Source organism: Brienomyrus brachyistius, unplaced genomic scaffold (genome assembly GCF_023856365.1).
Source record: "Brienomyrus brachyistius isolate T26 unplaced genomic scaffold, BBRACH_0.4 scaffold37, whole genome shotgun sequence".
NCBI classification, from domain to species: domain Eukaryota; kingdom Metazoa; phylum Chordata; class Actinopteri; order Osteoglossiformes; family Mormyridae; genus Brienomyrus; species Brienomyrus brachyistius.
In genome coordinates this window covers 1,534,865-1,555,211 of record NW_026042312.1, presented here as the reverse complement: position 1 = coordinate 1,555,211, position 20,347 = coordinate 1,534,865, and the positions used below count along the sequence as shown (strand labels likewise).

Below are 20,347 nucleotides of genomic sequence, written 5' to 3'. Positions count from 1 at the left end.
TGAAATGAGCTCATTTACTGGATAAAGGTGTACAATTTCCCAGTTTGAACATTTGTTATATTATCTATGTTCTGTTGTGAATAAAATATAGGCTGTTTTGAAAGTGTTTTATTTGTTATTTCATTCAAATTTAAAGAACTTTTCTGGAATTCTGGTTGTTTGTTTGTTTGCAGAGGGTGGTGCAGTGGTTAGCACTGTTGCCTAACCCCTCTGGGACCCCGTTCGAGTCTCCGCCTGGGTCACATGTGTGTGACATGTTCTCCCCATGTCGTCGTGGGGTTTCCTCCGGGTACTCCGGTTTCCCCCCACAGTCCAAAAACATGTTGAGGCTAATTGGAGTTGCTAAATTGCCCGTAGGTGTGTGTGTGAGAGTCACTGGTGTGTGAGTGTGCCCTGCGATGGGCTGGCCCCCCATCCTGGGTTGTTCCCTACCTCTTGTCTATTGCTTAGACATAGGATAGGCTCTGTATCCCCTGCGACCCAGTAGGATAAGTGGTTTGTAAAATGGATGGATAGATGGATGTGTGCTTGCTGATGTTTGCAGCAAACTATTTTGTGGATAAAAGCTACGTAAACGCCCGCCCCCCCTCCCCCCCTTACTTTTTTGCTGTTATTTTTATTAATTATTATTATTACTGTTTGATTCATGTATTGTATGTTTCAATCATTACAGATATGTATGAAAGTGTGTTCGTGTAGGTATAGACATATATATGTATGTATTAATATACACTGCTCAAAAAAATTGAAGGAACACTTTTTAATCAGAGTATAGCATCAAGTCTTTTAAACTTCTGGGATATTGATCAGGTCAGTTAAGTAGCGGAGGGGGTTGTTAATCAGTTTCAGCTGCTTTGGTGTTAATGGAATTATCAACAGGTGAACTAGAGGGGCAACAATGAGACGACCCCCAAACCAGGAATGGTTTAACAGGTGGGGGCCACTGGCATTTTTCCCTCCTCAACTTTTCTGACAGTTTTTTCACTAGTTTTGCATTTGGCGACGGTCAGTGTCACTACTGGTAGCATGAGGCGATGCCTGGACCCTACAGAGGTTGCACAGGTAGTCCAACTCCTCCAGGATGGCGCATCAATACATGCCATTGCCAGAAGGTTTGTTGTGTCTCCCAGCACAGTCTCAAGGGCATGGAGGAGATTCCAGGAGACAGGCAGATACTCAAGGAGAGCTGACAGGGCCGTAGAAGGTCCTTAACATTTCAGCAGGACCCGTATCTGCTCCTTTGTGCAAGGAGGAACAGGATGAACACTGCTGGAGCCCTACAAAATGACCTCCATCAGGCCACTGGTGTGAATGTTTCTGATTGTTTGGTCAATGACAGACTTCATGACATTGGCTTGAGGGCCCAATGTCTTCTAGTGGACCCTGTGCTCACTGCCCAGCACCATGGAGCTCGATTGGCATTTGCCATAGAATACCAGAATTTGCAGGTCTGCTACTGGTGCCCTGTGCTTTTCACAGATGAGAGCAGGTTCACCCTGAGCACATGTGACAGATGTGAAAGGGTCTGGAGAAGCCATGGAGAACGTTATGCTGCCTGCAGCATTGTTCAGCATGACCGGTTTGGTAGTGGGTCAGTGATGACCTGGGGAGGCATATCCATGGAGGGACACACAGTCCTCTACAGGCTAGACAACGGCACCTTGACTGCCATTAGGTATCAGGATGAAATCCTTGAACCCATTGTCAGACCCTATGCTGGTGCAGTGGGTCCTGGGTTTCTCCTGGTGCACAACAATGCCCGGCCTCATGTGGCAAGAGCATGTAGGCAGTTCCTGGAGGATGAAGGAATTGATACCATTGACTGCCCCCCACAGACATTATGTTTCGTCCATTCGATGCCACCAGGTTGCACCTCAGACTGTCCAAAAGCTCAGTGATACCCTGGTCCAGATCTGAGAGGAGATCCCCCAGGACACCATCCGTGGTCTCATTAGGACCATGCCCCGACATTGTCAGGCATGCATACAACCACGTGGGGGCCATACAAACTACTGAGTATGATTCTGAGTTACTGTAATGAAATTTCAACAAAATGGACTAGCCTGCCACATCATTTTTCACTTTGATTTTCGGGGTGTCTTTGAATTCAGCCCTCTGTAGGTTGATAATTTCATTTCCATCAAACGATGTGGCATCCTTTCATTCCTAACACATTACCCAGTCTACATCAGTATAGATATCCAGCATGATTTTTTTCCCCATTGATATCTGATGTGTTTTCAAAGTGTTCCTTTAATTTTTTTGAGGAGTGTATATGTGTGATAATTTTTTATTTACTAATTTCTTTTTGACAATTACGGCTCCAATCATCCAGAATCATCATATATAAATAGAATCCTTCGTTTTTTACTTTTTTGCATTTATCTCTTTTTCTTTTCCTCACCCCTCTACGACTCCTCACATGAAATACTGACTTTACTCGCCCCCCCCATTCCTGCCACTTCAACTAGCTTCTACTTTGGGGTAGTGGTTCTTTTCCCCTGTGCCTCTGGGTGGGGCAGGTCACCTAGTGCACTGGGGGTGGGGAGTTACAGACACTCTCACAGACACATACCCTGTCACAGACACTCTCACACACACGTACACTGTCACAGACACTCTCACAGACACATACACTGTCACAGACACTCTCACAGACACATACACTGTCACAGACACTCTCACACACACGTACCCTGTCACAGACACTCTCACACACACGCGTACCCTGTCGCAGACACTCTCACACACACGTAACCTGCCACAGACACTCTCATACACACGTACTCTGCCGCAGACACTCTCACACACGTGTACACTGTCACAGACACTCTCACACACACGTACTCTGCCGCAGACACTCTCATACACACGTACTCTGCCGCAGACACTCTCACACACATGTACCCTGTCACAGACACTCTCAAACACACGTACTCTGCCGCAGACACTCTCACACACATGTACCCTGTCACAGACACTCTCACACACACGTACCCTGCCACAGACACTCTCATACACACGTACTCTGCCGCAGACACTCTCACACACATGTACCCTGTCACAGACACTCTCAAACACACGTACTCTGCCGCAGACACTCTCACACACACGTACCCTGCCACAGACACTCTAAAACACACGTACTCTGCCACAGACACTCTCACACACACGTACCCTGCCACAGACACTCTCAAACACACGTACTCTGCCGCAGACACTCTCACACACATGTACCCTGCCACAGACACTCTCAAACACACGTACTCTGCCACAGACACTCTCATACACACGTACCCTGCCACAGACACTCTGAAACACACGTACCCTGCCACAGACACTCTCACACACACGTACCCTGCCACAGACACTCTCAAACACACGTACTCTGCCGCAGACACTCTCACACACATGTACCCTGTCACAGACACTCTCACACACACGTACTCTGCCGCAGACACTCTCACACACATGTACCCTGTCACAGACACTCTCACACACATGTACCCTGTCACAGACACTCTCACACACATGTACCCTGTCACAGACACTCTCAAACACACGTACTCTGCCGCAGACACTCTCACACACATGTACCCTGTCACAGACACTCTCACACACACGTACCCTGCCACAGACACTCTCATACACACGTACTCTGCCGCAGACACTCTCACACACATGTACCCTGTCACAGACACTCTCAAACACACGTACTCTGCCGCAGACACTCTCACACACACGTACCCTGCCACAGACACTCTCAAACACACGTACTCTGCCACAGACACTCTCATACACATGTACCCTGCCACAGACACTCTGAAACACACGTACTCTGCCACAGACACTCTCACACACACGTACCCTGCCACAGACACTCTCAAACACACGTTCTCTGCCACAGACACTCTCATACACATGTACCCTGCCACAGACACTCTGAAACACACGTACCCTGTCACAGACACTCTCACACACATGTACCCTGTCACAGACACTCTCAAACACACGTACCCTGCCACAGACACTCTCATACACATGTACCCTGCCACAGACACTCTCAAACACACGTTCTCTGCCACAGACACTCTCATACACATGTACCCTGCCACAGACACTCTGAAACACACGTACCCTGTCACAGACACTCTCACACACATGTACCCTGTCACAGACACTCTCAAACACACGTACCCTGCCGCAGACACTCTCACACACATGTACCCTGTCACAGACACTCTCAAACACACGTACCCTGCCGCAGACACTCTCACACACATGTACCCTGTCACAGACACTCTCAAACACACGTACCCTGCCACAGACACTCTCATACACATGTACCCTGCCACAGACACTCTCATACACATGTAGCCTGTCACAGACACTCTCACACACATACCCTGCCAGACACTCTCACACACACATACCCTGCCACAGACACTCTCACACACACGTACCCTGCCACAGACACTCTCACACACATGTACCCTGTCACAGACACTCTCAAACACACGTACCCTGCCACAGACACTCTCATACACATGTACCCTGCCACAGACACTCTCATACACATGTAGCCTGTCACAGACACTCTCACACACATACCCTGCCAGACACTCTCACACACACATACCCTGCCACAGACACTCTCACACACACGTACCCTGCCACAGACACTCTCATACACATGTACCCTGTCACAGACACTCTCATACACATGTACCCTGCCAGACACTCTCACACACACATACCCTGCCACAGACACTCTCACAGACACGTACCCTGTCACAGACACTCTCACACACACGTATCCTGCCACAGACACTCTCACACACACATACCCTGCCAGACACTCTCACACACGCGTACCGTGTCACAGACACTCTCACACACACATACCCTGCCGCAGACACTCTCACACACGCGTACCCTGCCGCAGACACTCTCACACACACATACCCTGCCCCAGACACTCTCACACACACGTACCCTGCCAGACACTCTCACACACACATACCCTGCCAGACACTCTCACACACATGTATCCTGCCGCAGACACACGGAAAATGATAAATGGGACCAAACTGTTTGTCCGTTATAAGCGAAATTCCATTGTATGTGAGTCCGCTATATTCGATGCTTTTTCTGCAGGTTCTTAAAGGCGCACGGCCAGCGGACCTTGTCTGTTACAGATGATATTCCGTTATAAGCGAGTTCGTTATAATGGGATTATACTGCACCTCCAACTCCACCTAGCAGACATACCTATGAGGGGATTGAGGTATGGATTGATTCTGATCATGTATGGACTAAACACCCCGGGATTCAAATACATCGTCCACCGTGATTCACCCACATTGTTGTTGTGCCACAGGTGAACTGCACAAACATGTTTTTTCATTGATCACTTATATAACTTGTTTCTCACAGAAAGAGCTAGAACACCTATCTCGCCTTTCCCAGCGGAAAGGGAGGCTTATCTTTTCTCTCCCAGGGGAAAAGGGAAAGCCTTGCCCAAAATGCTTCATAACCGCAAGCGCAAAACAGCCTCACCTGGACAGGAATTGGAGAATAAAGAGCATATTCCCTGAGGAAGGGGGTGAGCCTGGCCAGCTCGCCCACTCCCCGCATGCGTACCGCTCCAGATTTAGCATAAAGGAAGGGGGAGAGCTCAGCACTGACCGGAGATCAGCCGTGGGATAGAGCGCGCATCGCCCGGCACTTCTCAGGAATCACGTGTTGGTCTCCTGCCAGGACTGAAAGGGGCTCCCCAGTCCGTGTGTGAAGGTGGGTGATTATAGCACATCCGAGTGTAGATGGCTTGTGGCTACTTTTTCATTTTATTAATTAGTGGGATTACCTATCATCCATCCATCCATCCATTTTCCAAACCACTTATCCTACTGGGTCGCGGGGGGTACGGAGCCTATCCCAGAAGCAATGGGCACGAGGCAGGGAACAACCCAGGATGGGGGGCCAGCCCATCGCAGGGCACACTCACACACCATGCACTCACGCACGCATTCCTATGGGCAATTTAGCAAGTCCAATTAGCCTCAGCATGTTTTTGGACTGTGGGGGGAAACCGGAGTACCTGGAGGAAACCCCACGACGACATGGGGAGAACATGCAATCTCCATACACATGTGACCCAGGCGGAGACTCGAACCCAGGTCCCAGAGGTGTGAGGCAACAGTGCTAACCACTGCACCACCATGCTGCCCCCGATTACCTATCAATGCTTATGAAATATATCATAATTTTGTGTATATTTTAAGAAATATTTCTGAACGGACCAAAGCGAACCTCATTGTTCCTTCGACATCCCTATATCCCCCTCTCACATTAAAACAATATTCTAGGTGGGGTCTTACCAAGGAATTGTATAATCTTAGCATCACTTCATTTAAATTAAACTCCACACACCTAGAGATGTAACCCAACATCCTATTGGCCTTTTTAATTGCTTCCCCACACTGGTGAGAGTGGGACATGGAAGCATCAACATACTGACTGAGGTCTTTCTCATAATTAGTAACCTTCATTTCAGTGAAACCCATAAAAAATCTGTACTTTATATTTCTGCTCCCTGCATAAATTACCTTACATTTATCTATATTAAATTTAATCTGCCAGGTATCAGCCCAGTCGCTAATTAAATAAAGATCCCGTTGTAGCCTCTCCGCTGCTAGATCAGTATTTGCTACATCATCCACCTTGGTGTCGTCTGTAAATTTAACTAGTTTACTGTATGTATTGGTGTCAATATCATTAATGTAAATTAGGAACAATAGTGATCCTAAAATTTAACCCTGCGGTACCCCACTATGAACGCAGGCCCACTGTGACATTGTGCCTCTAATAACTACCCGCTGCTTCCTGTCAGTTAACCAGTTTTCAATCCAAGTTGCTAGAGTTCCTAAAATCCCTGCAGCTTTGAGCTTAAGCAAGAGCTGTTTGAGGGGGACAACATCAAAGGCCTTCTGCAAATCTAAGTACATTTTGTGACCAATTTCTATTTTTGCTTCCTCAAAGAACTCAAGTAGATTAGTTAAACAGGATCTACTTCTCCTAAGTCCAGGTTGGCTACCCCTCAGAATGTTATTTGTATCCAGGTTATTTGTATCCATAACTTTTCCAGTTATGCAAGTTAAAGTAATTGGCCTGTAGTTTGCTGGATTACATCTATCCCCTTTTTTGAATATGGGTGCTATATTAGCATACTTCCAATCATAAGGTACCACATGTGCAAATAAGGATTTCGGAAACAGTAAAGTTAAAGGTTGGCTAATAATAACCCTCATTTATTTTAAAACTATATGTAAGATGCCATCAGGACCCTGTGATTTATTTATTTTGAGCTTAGCTATAGGCTTTGTACCACATCAGCCTCAGTTATACATACATGCCCTACGCAATTATTGGCACCCCTTTGTACAAGGGGTAAGAAAAAATCCACCTTCTGGTGAAGTTGCTTCATCTCACACGGAAAAAATGAGAAAAATCCAACCTTTAATTAAAATCAATTTATCTGAAGAAAAATCTAATCCTTCATCAAGAAATAATTATTTTTAACAAAAGCACATGAGCCACGATTATTGGCAGCCCTGCAAATTATAGTGAACACAATGTAACTGAAGCATGTTTCCCATGTAAATTATACATATTTGAGTTGATTGGAGTGAGTAGGAGCCTTCAAGCTGTAATCCATGACTTCCTGAGTAACTGGGGTACAAACGTGAGGAGACACAGAGGCCAAATTCCCTTAGTCATCCATCAACATGGGAAAGATAAGAGACACACAGACCAAATGAGGGAGAAGTGTGCTGACCTTCATAAGTCAGGGAATGTGGATTAAAAAATAGCTACTCACCTTAAAATGCCAATTTCTACTCTTAGGGCAATAATTAAAAAGTGGGCATTAACTGGAACTGTTAGAAACCTGCCTGAAAGAGGACCCAAGTTTATTTTGCCCCCACATACAGTGAGGAGGATCGTAAGAGAGACAAAAAATCCCCAAGGATGACTGTTAGTCAATTACCAGACAAAGTAAAATCTTGGGGTTACCACGTCTCCAAAAAACCATCAGACGCCCCCTTCATGCTAACAGATGTTTTGAAAGTTATGACAGAAAGAAGCTTTTTCTGCCAGTTACTTAAAATGTTAGAGCCAGGAGTTTGCAAAACATTATACAACTTTGACTGGAATCAAATTCAACTGTCTGATGAAACAAAAATGCTTTTTGGCAATAAACATTCAAGGTGGGTTTGGCGTAAAAAGAAGGATGGTTATAATGAAATGAACCTTATCCCAGCTGTAAGATATGGTGGAGGTTCTGTGATGTTGTGGAGCTGTTTTTCCTCCAAAAACCCTGGAAACCTCGTTAGGGTACATGGCACTATGGGGTCCATGAAATACCAGGACATTTTATATCAAAATTTGGCTGCTGCTGCCAGGAAACAAAAACTGGGCCTTCATTGGATCTTCCAGCAGGACGGTGATCCTAAGCACATGTCCAAATCAACATTAAAATGGTCAGCTGACCGCAGAATCAAGCTTCTGCCATGGCCATCTCAGTCCCCTGACCTGAACCCCACTGAAAACCTGTGGGCTGAGCTGAAGAGGAGAGTGTACAAGAGAGGGCCGAGGACCCTGGGTGATCAGGAGAGATTCTGTAAAGAGGAATGGTCTCAGATGCCCTGCTCTGTATTCTCCAACCTTATAAAATGTCATAGGAGACTCAGTGCTGTTATACTGGCAAAGGGAGGCTGTACAGAGTATTAAAAGCAGGGCTGCCAATAATCGTGTGTTTTTGTTGAAAATAATTATTTCTTGATGGAGGATTTGTTTTTCTTTGAATAAATTTATTTCAATGAAAGGTTGGATTTTTCTCGTTTTTTCAGTGTGAGATGAAGCTGCTTCACCAAAAGGTGGATTTTTTTCGAATCCTTTTTACAAATCTTTACAAGGCGGCCAATAATTGTGCAGGGACTGTATATTGTTTATATACGACACTGTATTTGTACAAACTGGTGGTAAGTTAATCATGTCCTCTACTGTGAACACCCGTGTAAAATAATCATTAAACTCATTTACTATATCAGTTTTCATTTTCAATTATAAGGCCGTTACTATCCTGCAGATGAGTGATTTCAGCTTTTAGAGCTCTTTTGGAGTTAAAATATTGGAAGAAACTTTTAATGTCATCCTTAGACTCCAATGCAGTCTTACTTTCGACATTCCACTTACTGTAGCGAGTCTAATGTTATTTTTTAAGTCAACCCCTAGACTTAGATACTCCTGCTTTATTTTGAAATCATTAGTTATTTTCTACCTTAGTATTTCCACTGTACAGTGTGAAATACCCAGTAATACTCACCTCACTACCCCCGGTTTACAGTGTGGAATACCCAGTAAAACTGACCTCAGGATCTCCAGTTTACAGTGTATGTCCCCCAGTCCAGCAGAGAGCAGCTTCACTCCTGAGTCCTGCAGGTCATTGTCACTCAGGTCCAGCTCTCTCAGGGGTGAGGAGTTTGATCTGAGAGCTGATGCCAGTACCTCACAGCATTTCTCTGTGAGTTCACACCGGCCCACCCTTAAAAAGATTAAACACTTTCAAATCCAGTTTTTACACTGCAGCACTGTATTCAAATGAGGAGAATAAGGGCCATGACATAATGGATTTTCAGAAAACAATTAAATTATTAAAAATAATTTTAACAATCATTCCGATTCTGTTTGGTGTCCATTATTTTTTTGTCCATAACACGTTAAAGTCATCATGTTTATCTGTAACAGTGCTGTTAACTTTGCTAACCAACAGAAATGTTTTGCATGGATTATATGTGCCATGCCCAGCTCGTGTGATCCTCGTGTGCCACGCCCCCTCATTAACCACGTCTGCTGCCCCGATTCTGACCAGCTGTTTCTGTTATTTCGGCTTGTCTTGTGTATTTCAGTCCGTGTTCAAGTCTGTTTCCCTAGATCTGTCATTGATGTTGTGAGCCGTGTTTCCTCGTCTGCCCTTAATAAACCCCGTTTGCCCATCTTCATGGCTCCACTGCTCTGTCTGCCTGCTCCTCCGCTCAGCGGACGTCACAATATGGTTGAATGGATGTTTCCTGCTTCCCTGCTTAATTATTTCTAACATGTATCGATGGTTGATAAGATTGTGGGATATAAGGAAGTAGGAGAAGAAAACAGAAGCTGTTTGTGTTTGTTTATTATGTAACTGCTGAAAGGCATCGTGGGTTTTCTTGCTGTCCAGTTACTTTTGTGTAAAATGCATATTCTGTACTCACTGCAGCTTCTCCAGTTTACAGCTGGGATCCTCCAGTACAGCAGAGAGCAGCTTCACTCCTGAGTCTCCTGGGTGATTGTAGCTCAGGTCCAGCTCTCTCAGATGTGAGGGGTTTGACCTCAGAGCTGAAGCCAGGGAAGAACAGCCTTCTTCTGTGACTCTACAGCCTGACAGCCTGCAGAGAAAGACCGAAACTCCCCAGTAAATAATATCACCTCACCATTATAATTATTAAATATATGTGATGCTCTAATAAATAATTCCAGTATTACAGTTTAGTGTCTAAGACAAGGCAGGACCCCTCCTCCCTTTCCCTTAGCTAATTACTCACTATCTCCTCTTTATAGTGTGGAATACACAGTAATACTTACCTCAGTATCTAAAGCGTACAGTGTGGAATACCCAATATTACTGACCTCAGTATCTCCAGTTTGTGGTTTGGAATACCCAGCAATACTGGCCTCAGTATCCCCAGTTTACAGTGTGGAATATCCAGTAATACTGGCCTCAGTATCTCCAGTTTGCGGTGTGGAATACCCAGTAATACTGACCTCAGTATCTCCAGTTTACAGTGTAAATCCCCCAGTGCAGCAGAGAGCAGCTTCACTCCTGAATCCTTCAGGTTATTGTCACTCAGGTCCAGCTCTCTCAGGGGGGAAGAGTTTGATCTTAGAGCTGAAGACAGCACTTCACAGTCTTTATCTATGAGATCACAGCTGTTCAGCCTGAAACAGAAAACACTTTAAGACACAGACATATATACACATCCTACACATTAGTAAAATACAAAGCATTACAATAAGCATTTGTTTTCAGTATAATTAGCAGCACAGCTTACACTTCAAAATGAATTATAGTCTGCAGAGTGTTCTGTGCGTCCTGACAATCTGCTGCAGTCACATGATCATTAATTGTGAGTCAGTGCATCTTTGCTCAAAACTAGAGGTAAAAACATTAAATACAAGCTATAGGAATACATAGGAACACATCAACAACAAGATGGACATGAACCTCCCATAACAGTCAGACCAGTGCTTCCAGTGCAGTCCTTAGCCATCTTTCTGCCAGGTGTCCCTACACTCGACACGTATCTCTGATAGGAGGAGATGTGAACATTCCCAGCAGCTAATGCAGCAGCAACTGGCACTTGGATTCCTGATCCCATTAGTAAAGTATCTCAGTGTCGATATCTGACAGTGACTAACCGGCGATTATCGTCTTTGCTGAGGAAACGCGCTTAGGCTACATACAAAGCAAGATAACAGAAAGATTCATGATTTGCTTTCAGTTCAGCTTTCTAGCCAAAGATTCTGAAGCAGTTAAAAAGAAACATTGCACAGAATTTCACAAGCATTGTCCCTTGCAGTAACCATGCGTTCGCCATTCTTGTAAGTTCAGTATTGTCACATCAGCAACTTCTATCTCTGAGTCAGCAGCCAGAATGTCAGTCATTCAAGTGCAGCTTTCTGGTGGGAATTTTGAGCTTCCCAACTCAGTTTTTCGTATCTTAGTCTCAGGCACGGCTTTAAGTGTGTCCCTGACCCGCCAGGGCTGTGATTAGGATTGGTTGCTAACTGTTTAATAAAGGTGGTTAAAAGTAAACTCTCTCTCTCATCTATCTCTCATCTATCATAATAAGGCATCTTAAGGCACTTTTTTCATGCATACTTGCACACCATACTTCCTCCACCTAATTTCAATGTGAAAGAATTTCTATTTTGTACAGCATATTTCTATTTTTATTTCTATTATGTACAGTACACTTCTATTTCTACTTCTATTTTATGTAAAGAATTCTCTTTTAGGTCACTGGCGGTCGTGTAAGCATTTCACTTCATATCGTACTGTGTACGACTGTGTATGTGACAAATAAAATTTGAATTTGAATTTTGAATTTGATCTATCTGAATCATCCATCCATCCATCCATTTTCCAAACCGCTTATCCTATTGGGTCGCGGGGGGTCCGGAGCCTATCCCGGAAGCAATGGGCACGAGGCAGGGAACAACCCAGGATGGGGGGCCAGCCCATCGCAGGGCACACTCACACACCAGGCACTCACACATGCACACCTATGGGCAATTTAGCGACTCCAATTAGCCTCAGCATGTTTTTGGACTGTGGGGGGAAACCGGAGTACCCGGAGGAAACCCCACGACGACATGGGGAGAACATGCAAACTCCACACACATGTGACCCAGGCGGAGACTCGAACCCGGGTCCCAGAGGTGTGAGGCAACAGTGCTAACCACTGCACCACCATGCCGCCCCCTATCTGAATCAATCAATCATTATTTATATAGCGCATTTTAGCCACAGCATTTATAAAGAATTTTGCAAACATTTAAAAAGAAGAAAAAGAAATTCAAATAAGCTCAGAATAAATAACAATAAGCGCAAAAGAAATAAAAATAGAGTAAAAATGTTTTAAAAAAATAAAATTAAAAACCATCATAAAGGACTTTAAATACCCATGTCCTCTTTAAGGGCCCCTCCCTCAAAGAGGCCTCTAGCCCCTATGTCTTCAGGGGGTAGTGACCGCCCCCCCGCCCCCCCACAATTACTGATATTAATAAAAGCATAAAATAATAAAACTGATTATCATAGATTATTATATGCGTTGGTGAAAAGATGCCTTTTCAGCCTAGTTTTGAAAGTACTGAGACATTCAGTAGCTCTCAGGTTTTCTGGGAGAGAGTTCCAGAGTTTGGGCTCATAGTGACTAAAAGCTGCCCCCTCCCTCCCCAGCCGGGTTTTAGGAATAATCAGTAAATTACTGCCGGATGATCTGACTGATCTGCCTGGGACATACCTTACAGTCATGTTACTGAGGCAGGACAGAGCTAAACCACGTAAATATTTACAAATTAGCAAATGAACTTAAAAATCAATCCTAGAAGACAGAGGAAGCCAGTGCAGGGATGTGAGAGCAGGTGTGATGTGATCCCTGTGACTGGTGCGTGTTAACACTCCGCCAGCGGCATTCTGGGCCCGTCGTAGATGTGATCCCTGTGACTGGTGCGTGTTAACACTCCGCCAGCGGCATTCTGGGCCCGTTGTAGATGTGATCCCTGTGACTGGTGCGTGTTAACACTCCGCCGGCGGCATTCTGGGGCCGTTGTAGATGTGATCCCTGTGACTGGTGCGTGTTAACACTCCGCCAGCGGCATTCTGGGCCCGTCGTAGATGTGATCCCTGTGACTGGTGCGTGTTAACACTCCGCCAGCGGCATTCTGGGCCCGTTGTAGATGTGATCCCTGTGACTGGTGCGTGTTAACACTCCGCCAGCGGCATTCTGGGCCCGTTGTAGATGTGATCCCTGTGACCGGTGCGTGTTAACACTCCGCCAGCGGCATTCTGGGCCCGTTGTAGATGTGATCCCTGTGACCGGTGCGTGTTAACACTCCGCCAGCGGCATTCTGGGTCCGTTGTAGATGTGATCCCTCTGACTGGTGCGTGTTAACACTCCGCCGGCGGCATTCTGGGCCCGTTGTAGATGTGATCCCTGTGACCGGTGCGTGTTAACACTCCGCCAGCGGCATTCTGGGCCCGTTGTAGATGTGATCCCTGTGACCGGTGCGTGTTAACACTCCGCCTGCGGCATTCTGGGCCCGTTGTAGATGTGATCCCTGTGACTGGTGCGTGTTAACACTCCGCCAGCGGCATTCTGGGCCCGTTGTAGATGTGATCCCTGTGACTGGTGCGTGTTAACACTCCGCCAGCGGCATTCTGGGCCCGTTGTAGATGTGATCCCTGTGACCGGTGCGTGTTAACACTCCGCCTGCGGCATTCTGGGCCCGTTGTAGACGTGATCCCTGTGACCGGTGCGTGTTAACACTCCGCCAGCGGCACTCTGGGCCCGTTGTAGATGTGATCCCTGTGACTGGTGCGTGTTAACACTCCGCCAGCAGCATTCTGGGCCCGTTGTAGATGTGATCCCTGTGACTGGTGCGTGTTAACACTCCGCCAGCGGCATTCTGGGCCCGTTGTATATGTGATCCCTGTGACCGGTGCGTGTTAACACTCCGCCAGCGGCACTCTGGGCCCGTTGTAGATGTGATCCCTGTGACCGGTGCGTGTTAACACTCCGCCAGCGGCATTCTGGGTCCGTTGTAGATGTGATCCCTGTGACTGGTGCGTGTTAACACTCCACCAGCAGCATTCTGGGCCCGTTGTAGATGTGATCCCTGTGACTGGTGCGTGTTAACACTCCGCCAGCGGCATTCTGGGCCCGTTGTAGATGTGATCCCTGTGACTGGTGCGTGTTAACACTCCGCCAGCGGCATTCTGGGCCCGTTGTAGATGTGATCCCTGTGACCGGTGCGTGTTAACACTCCGCCAGCGGCATTCTGGGTCCGTTGTAGATGTGATCCCTGTGACTGGTGCGTGTTAACACTCCACCAGCAGCATTCTGGGCCCGTTGTAGATGTGATCCCTGTGACTGGTGCGTGTTAACACTCCGCCAGCGGCATTCTGGGCCCGTTGTAGATGTGATCCCCGTGACTGGTGCGTGTTAACACTCCGCCAGCGGCATTCTGGGCCCGTTGTAGATGTGATCCCTGTGACTGGTGCGTGTTAACACTCCACCAGCGGCATTCTGGGCCCGTTGTAGATGTGATCCCTGTGACTGGTGCATGTTAACACTCCACCAGCAGCATTCTGGGCCCGGTGTAGATGTGATCCCTGTGACTGGTGCGTGTTAACACTCCACCAGCAGCATTCTGGGCCCGGTGTAGATGTGATCCCTGTGACTGGTGCGTGTTAACACTCCGCCAGCGGCATTCTGGGCCCGTTGTAGATGTGATCCCTGTGACTGGTGCGTGTTAACACTCCGCCAGCGGCATTCTGGGCCCGTTGTAGATGTGATCCCTGTGACTGGTGCGTGTTAACACTCCACCAGCAGCATTCTGGGCCCGGTGTAGATGTGATCCCTGTGACTGGTGCGTGTTAACACTCCGCCAGCGGCATTCTGGACCCGTTGTAGATGTGATCCCTGTGACTGGTGCGTGTTAACACTCCGCCAGCGGCATTCTGGGCCCGTTGTAGATGTGATCCCTGTGACCGGTGCGTATTAACACTCCGCCAGCGGCATTCTGGGCCCGTTGTAGATGTGAAACAGTAGATGTGAAACAGACAAGAGGGCATTACAGTAATCTATTCTACTAGAAACAAAAGCAGGTATTATTTAATACTGCCAAGACCCCCTCCACTCTGCAAACAAGTAAACCAGCTTCCTTTCATTCTAACAACCTAAGCAGTTCTGTTAACCTGCTTTATGACTTTAGGGTCATGTTTCCACAAACTGTGCTTGCTTTGCAGAACAGTATTTCCCTTTTAAGGTTACCCATTTTAAATCTGGTGTAGGATCACACATGCACATATCACAAAGCTTAAATTCCAGGTGGCCTGAGACAAGGCCTACCCTGGTACGAGAGGCACACATCGACCTAGGCCTCAAAGGGGGGTCGTGACCCCACACACACAGACACACTTAAACACATAGATAACAAGGGAGGCCAGCACTCCAACTTTTATTGCTCAAAGTTTTAACGACCTACAGACAGCAGAGTGGACCTCAAGGACAGGGGTCCCTCGACTTGGCACACAACCCCCTCCCCAGACATCCTGCCTTACATACCACTCACCCAACACCCTAAAGAAAGTTTCTTTTAAGTTTGGCTGTTGTACAGTATATCTGTATATTTATTTACCCATGACTACTAGTCTCAATATACAGACAGGTTATGTTTGTAATGTGTCCTAACTTTCAAAGATTCTTTTTCTTTGACTGACTAACCTTCCCCCCTTTATGCTTTGCCACATTCCTCAGCAGCCCTTATCTGATCTTTGTATTCTACCATGTCTATCTAAGGGTAAGATGTGCTGCTGACATGGGAATATGTCATATAATGTCCGTATAAAGGGTAACCTCTGATTGAGGTGCAACCTAGACCACTTAGACCAGGGACTGCTGTGAGTAATATAACATAATGACATAATAGGGGGACAGCGTGAGGTGCAGTGGGCTAAGCCTGTGTGCCTGTAAGCAGCAGGTCACAGGTTCAAACCCAGCCACAGCATGTCTGTGGGTCCTTGAGCAAGGCCTGTAACCCCCAGCTCCCTGGGCGCCATTGTGGGTGGCAGCTCTTCGCTGACAGCTTACTCTACATGGAGCAAGCTGAGGGAGGCGTAAAGACAATATCCCCACAGAGGGATCAATAAAGTATCAATTAAATTATTAATAACTAGTCATTAATTAATCATTACAGATGGTATTTGGTGTGAACCGCTGGGCTGGTACGGCATGTTTGGTATCAAACCAATGGAAGATCACTCCAGTTTCCAAATCTGGTCAGTGGTTACCACAAAAGTGGATATATCAAAAGTTACACCAGCCTAATGAAAATCATCATTACCAGAGAAGTCAGTCTGGTCATAACTCCCAAAAGGACTGATACCGACCCCCTTCCGAAAGCCGCCAAATGGATGGTCAGCCATTGGTCCAGGACTCGAATTCCTGGTCACTCCTAATCACGAACCTTATGCTATAAAACCTGGCACCTCAGAACAAAGAGAGGAGAGGAGAAACAGAAGGGAGGAGAAAACAAAAGACCATCAGCCCAAAGAGAGGCAGAGAACATCAGCCCAGGAGAAGAGAAGCCCATAAGAAGCCCTCCTGAAGCCTGCCAGCGAAGGCCCAGCTGGACAGAGAACTGCAACCAAGACAAAGCTTCACAAGGAGAGGGAATCAGAGGGGCTCCACTGCAACAACTGCTGCAAACACTGCGGCTCCCTGAGTGCCATCACCGCTCAGCTCATCAGCCACTGCAACCAAATGGCAAGACCCCCCCCACTCTGCAAACAAGTAAACCAGCTTCCTTTCATTCTAACAACCTAAGCTGTTCTGTTAACCTGCTATATGACTTTAGGGTCGTGTTTCCACAAACTATCCTTGCTTTGCAGAAAAGTATTTCCCTTTTAAGGTTACTCATTTAAATCAGGTCATTGCATTTCCATAATTACATTGTGTCTATTCTGTTATTTCGTGTTTATTGTTTGTGTTAGATGTAATGTCTATCTTATGTTAGTTGTAGTGTTAGCTTTTACACAACAACTTCAGCCTCCATTCATTGAGTGCTCACAATAGTCCCGGCCTCTGAGGTTTCAGAGCGTAGTAGCCAGATCACACAAACTCGGCTGAAATATCGTGAGACTCGACGGCCGTGAGGGGAGCTTCACATTACCTGGTGATGAAGCTCGCTGGACGAGCCTTCTAACCCAGGTTACTAAGCGATACTGGTAACTACTGAATCCCATGTAAGTCTCACATTAACAGACTCACGGGGATTCGCAATTGAGTTTGGAGCAACCAACCATTCGGCATAACAATTAGTTAATAAACATCATTAAATAATGATTAATTCAAATGTAATTAATTTCAAAACATATTGGTGGAGATATTAAAATTTACCTGAGCTAAATATTCCTACAATGGTGTCCCTCAGGGATCAGTGCTGGGCCCACTACTGTACACTGTATATATTGGTCACATTATCAGAAATCATGGTGTTGGGTTTCATTGTTTTGCTGATGATACACAGTTATATATATCTGTTAAGCCGGATGATGCATCACAGCTCTCGGTTAGACGACTGTCGACTAGATATCCGGTGCTGGATGTCAAATAATTTCTTTATGTTAAAGACAGAAAAACAGAAGTACTGTTAACTGGTCCGAAGGCAGCTCAAAATAAGTTTGACAACCTCAACCATTGAGGTCTTCATACCCAACCTAACACAGTGGTCAGAGATCTTGGTCTTCTGGTTGATTCAGATTTATGTTTCGATGCTCACATAAAAAGCATCACTAAAGCTCTGTTCTATCATGTACGGAACCTCGCCAAGCTTCGGAAGATGCTCTCCTTTCATGAAGCGGAAACACTAACACCTTTATAACTTCCAGGCTGGATACTGTAATGCCTTCCTTTCTGGGTGCCCATCTGGATCCTCACATAAACTTCAGCTGGAACAAAATGCAGCAGCCAGAGTTCTTACAAACACTAAAAAAATTGATTATATTACCCCTGTTCTATGCTTCCTTCATTGGCTTCCAGTTAAGTCTCGGATTAACTACAAAATACTGCTATTGATTTATAAAACACTGAATGGCCTTGCACCAGAATACCTTAGTAACCTGCTGGCCTTATACAACCCTCCTCACTTTCTTACATTATAAAGAGCAGGATATCTGTTAGTACCCAAGGCAGAAAGAGCTACAGCAGGCTGCAGAGCTTTCTCTTATAGAGCGCTTCAGCTGTGGAATAGTCTTCCAGCGGATCTGCAGGATTCAGGCTGACTTTCAATATTCAAGTCTAGACTAAAATCACACCTGTTTAGTTTAGCTTGTAGGGACTCTAGTTCTAGCTCTAGCTAACTGCTCACCCAGTCAGACCTATAGTGTGAGGTGTAGAGCTGGGTGGGGATCGGTGCCATTGGCTTTGGATAAACTGAACTGTCAGTCTGTCACTTTAGCTTCACACCCCCTTGTGGAATTGGAGTGCTGACATTCAGGGACTCCCCATGCCTGCGTTCCCACCTGCCTCTCCCTCCTACTTATGCTGCCATAGTCATATCTGCCGGAGCTTACATACTGCACTCACCTAACTGTTTGCACTGCCTCTAGTCTCCCCTACTTTGGCTAATTGCACATTTTATTTCCCCTACTCCCCCTGGGCTGTGCTGCCTGGAGACCCCGAATTTTCAAGATATCCTGCCTACCCTGCTGCCTGCGACGTCTCCACTACCTGTGAGTCCTTCCGGCCTGCTCACCCTTCTGCCTGTGACATCTTCCCTGTTTACCCTGCTGCCGTACTACTGTTCTCCCTGCCATCTGAAGCAGCTCCAGCACTTGCCTGTCATCACCTCCCTGCCCCCTTCTTTGTGACTGAAATGTTAAGATTGGAATAATGTGAATTAGGACTTTGCCATCTTGATCATTTGACTTCCTCTGCTGCCCCCTGGAGGATGGGCTCCCCCTTTGAGTCTGGTTAGGGTTAGGGCTTCCTCTGCTGCCCCCTGGAGGATGGGCTCCCCCTTTCAGTCTGGTTAGGGTTAGGGCTTCCTCTGCTGCCCCCTGGAGGATGGGCTCTCCCTTTGTATCTGGTTCCTCCCAAGGATTCTTCTTTCTAGGGTAATTTTCCTTGCCACTGTCCCCTCTGACTTGCTCACTGGGGGCTTTGGGCAGGGATGCTGTAAAGTGCTTTGAGATGATGTAATGTTGTGAAAACACACTACACAAATAAAACTGAACTGAACTGAAATTGCATTCATTGTTTTGTGGGGGAGGGGGGGCTCAAAATGAGATCTGAACCAGCAACCTTCTGCTCATGGACACAGAGTCTGAACCCAAAGAGTCACGCACATCCAGAACTGAAACGAATATGAGTGGTTTTCCCACTATTAATGAAAACTGGACCATTCTGTATGATGCTGTATCTTTGGTTATTTGTTACACAAAGGATGGTCGTGGAAATCTTGTCTTTTTTGTTTTTACTACCTCACTACTTTCAGTTAATATAAACTAGATTAAAAAGGAACCTTGTTGATAAAAGAGGGGAAACAAATTACATGTATACATATTCATTTTATATTTTAAACAATGTTTATCTATTTCTGCCGGACTAGATGTGTCGTCACATCCTCAGCAAGGTGCAGCTGAGGCCAGCAGAGGGCGCCAGTGAGCAGCCAGAGACAGCAGTCATACGGAAGCTCCCAGCTCTGGGCTCCATCACATGAACACGCCTGCTGACAATAACACTCACATACCACTTATACACCCTGTGGATAAAGAGCCCTCACTGTTTCTATAGCAGGTTAGGATGCTGTGCTGTGATCAGAAGGCAGACTGGATGGGAATGGAAACGTAGTAACAAACAAAAAGTGACATCACTACTTTCAGTCATTATAAAGTCTGTGGTCAAGATTAGCTACTGCTATACAAACAGCTATAGCTGTGATTATCAAAATAAAACCCACTTAT

General features: G+C 46.2%; 1 protein-coding gene across 1 annotated transcript in view; it reads right to left on the bottom strand.

Annotated features, from left to right (window-relative positions):
- The window catches only part of LOC125722275 (NACHT, LRR and PYD domains-containing protein 3-like), a 43,602-nt gene that overhangs the window by 7,508 nt on the left and 15,747 nt on the right, over positions 1-20,347 (bottom strand). The window contains exons 8-10 of the mRNA XM_048998475.1: positions 10,861-11,034; positions 10,311-10,484; positions 9,431-9,604 (exon numbers count right to left, since the gene is read on the bottom strand). Coding sequence (XP_048854432.1) covers positions 9,431-9,604; positions 10,311-10,484; positions 10,861-11,034 — 522 coding nt within the window. The remainder of the gene's footprint in view (positions 1-9,430; positions 9,605-10,310; positions 10,485-10,860; positions 11,035-20,347) is intronic.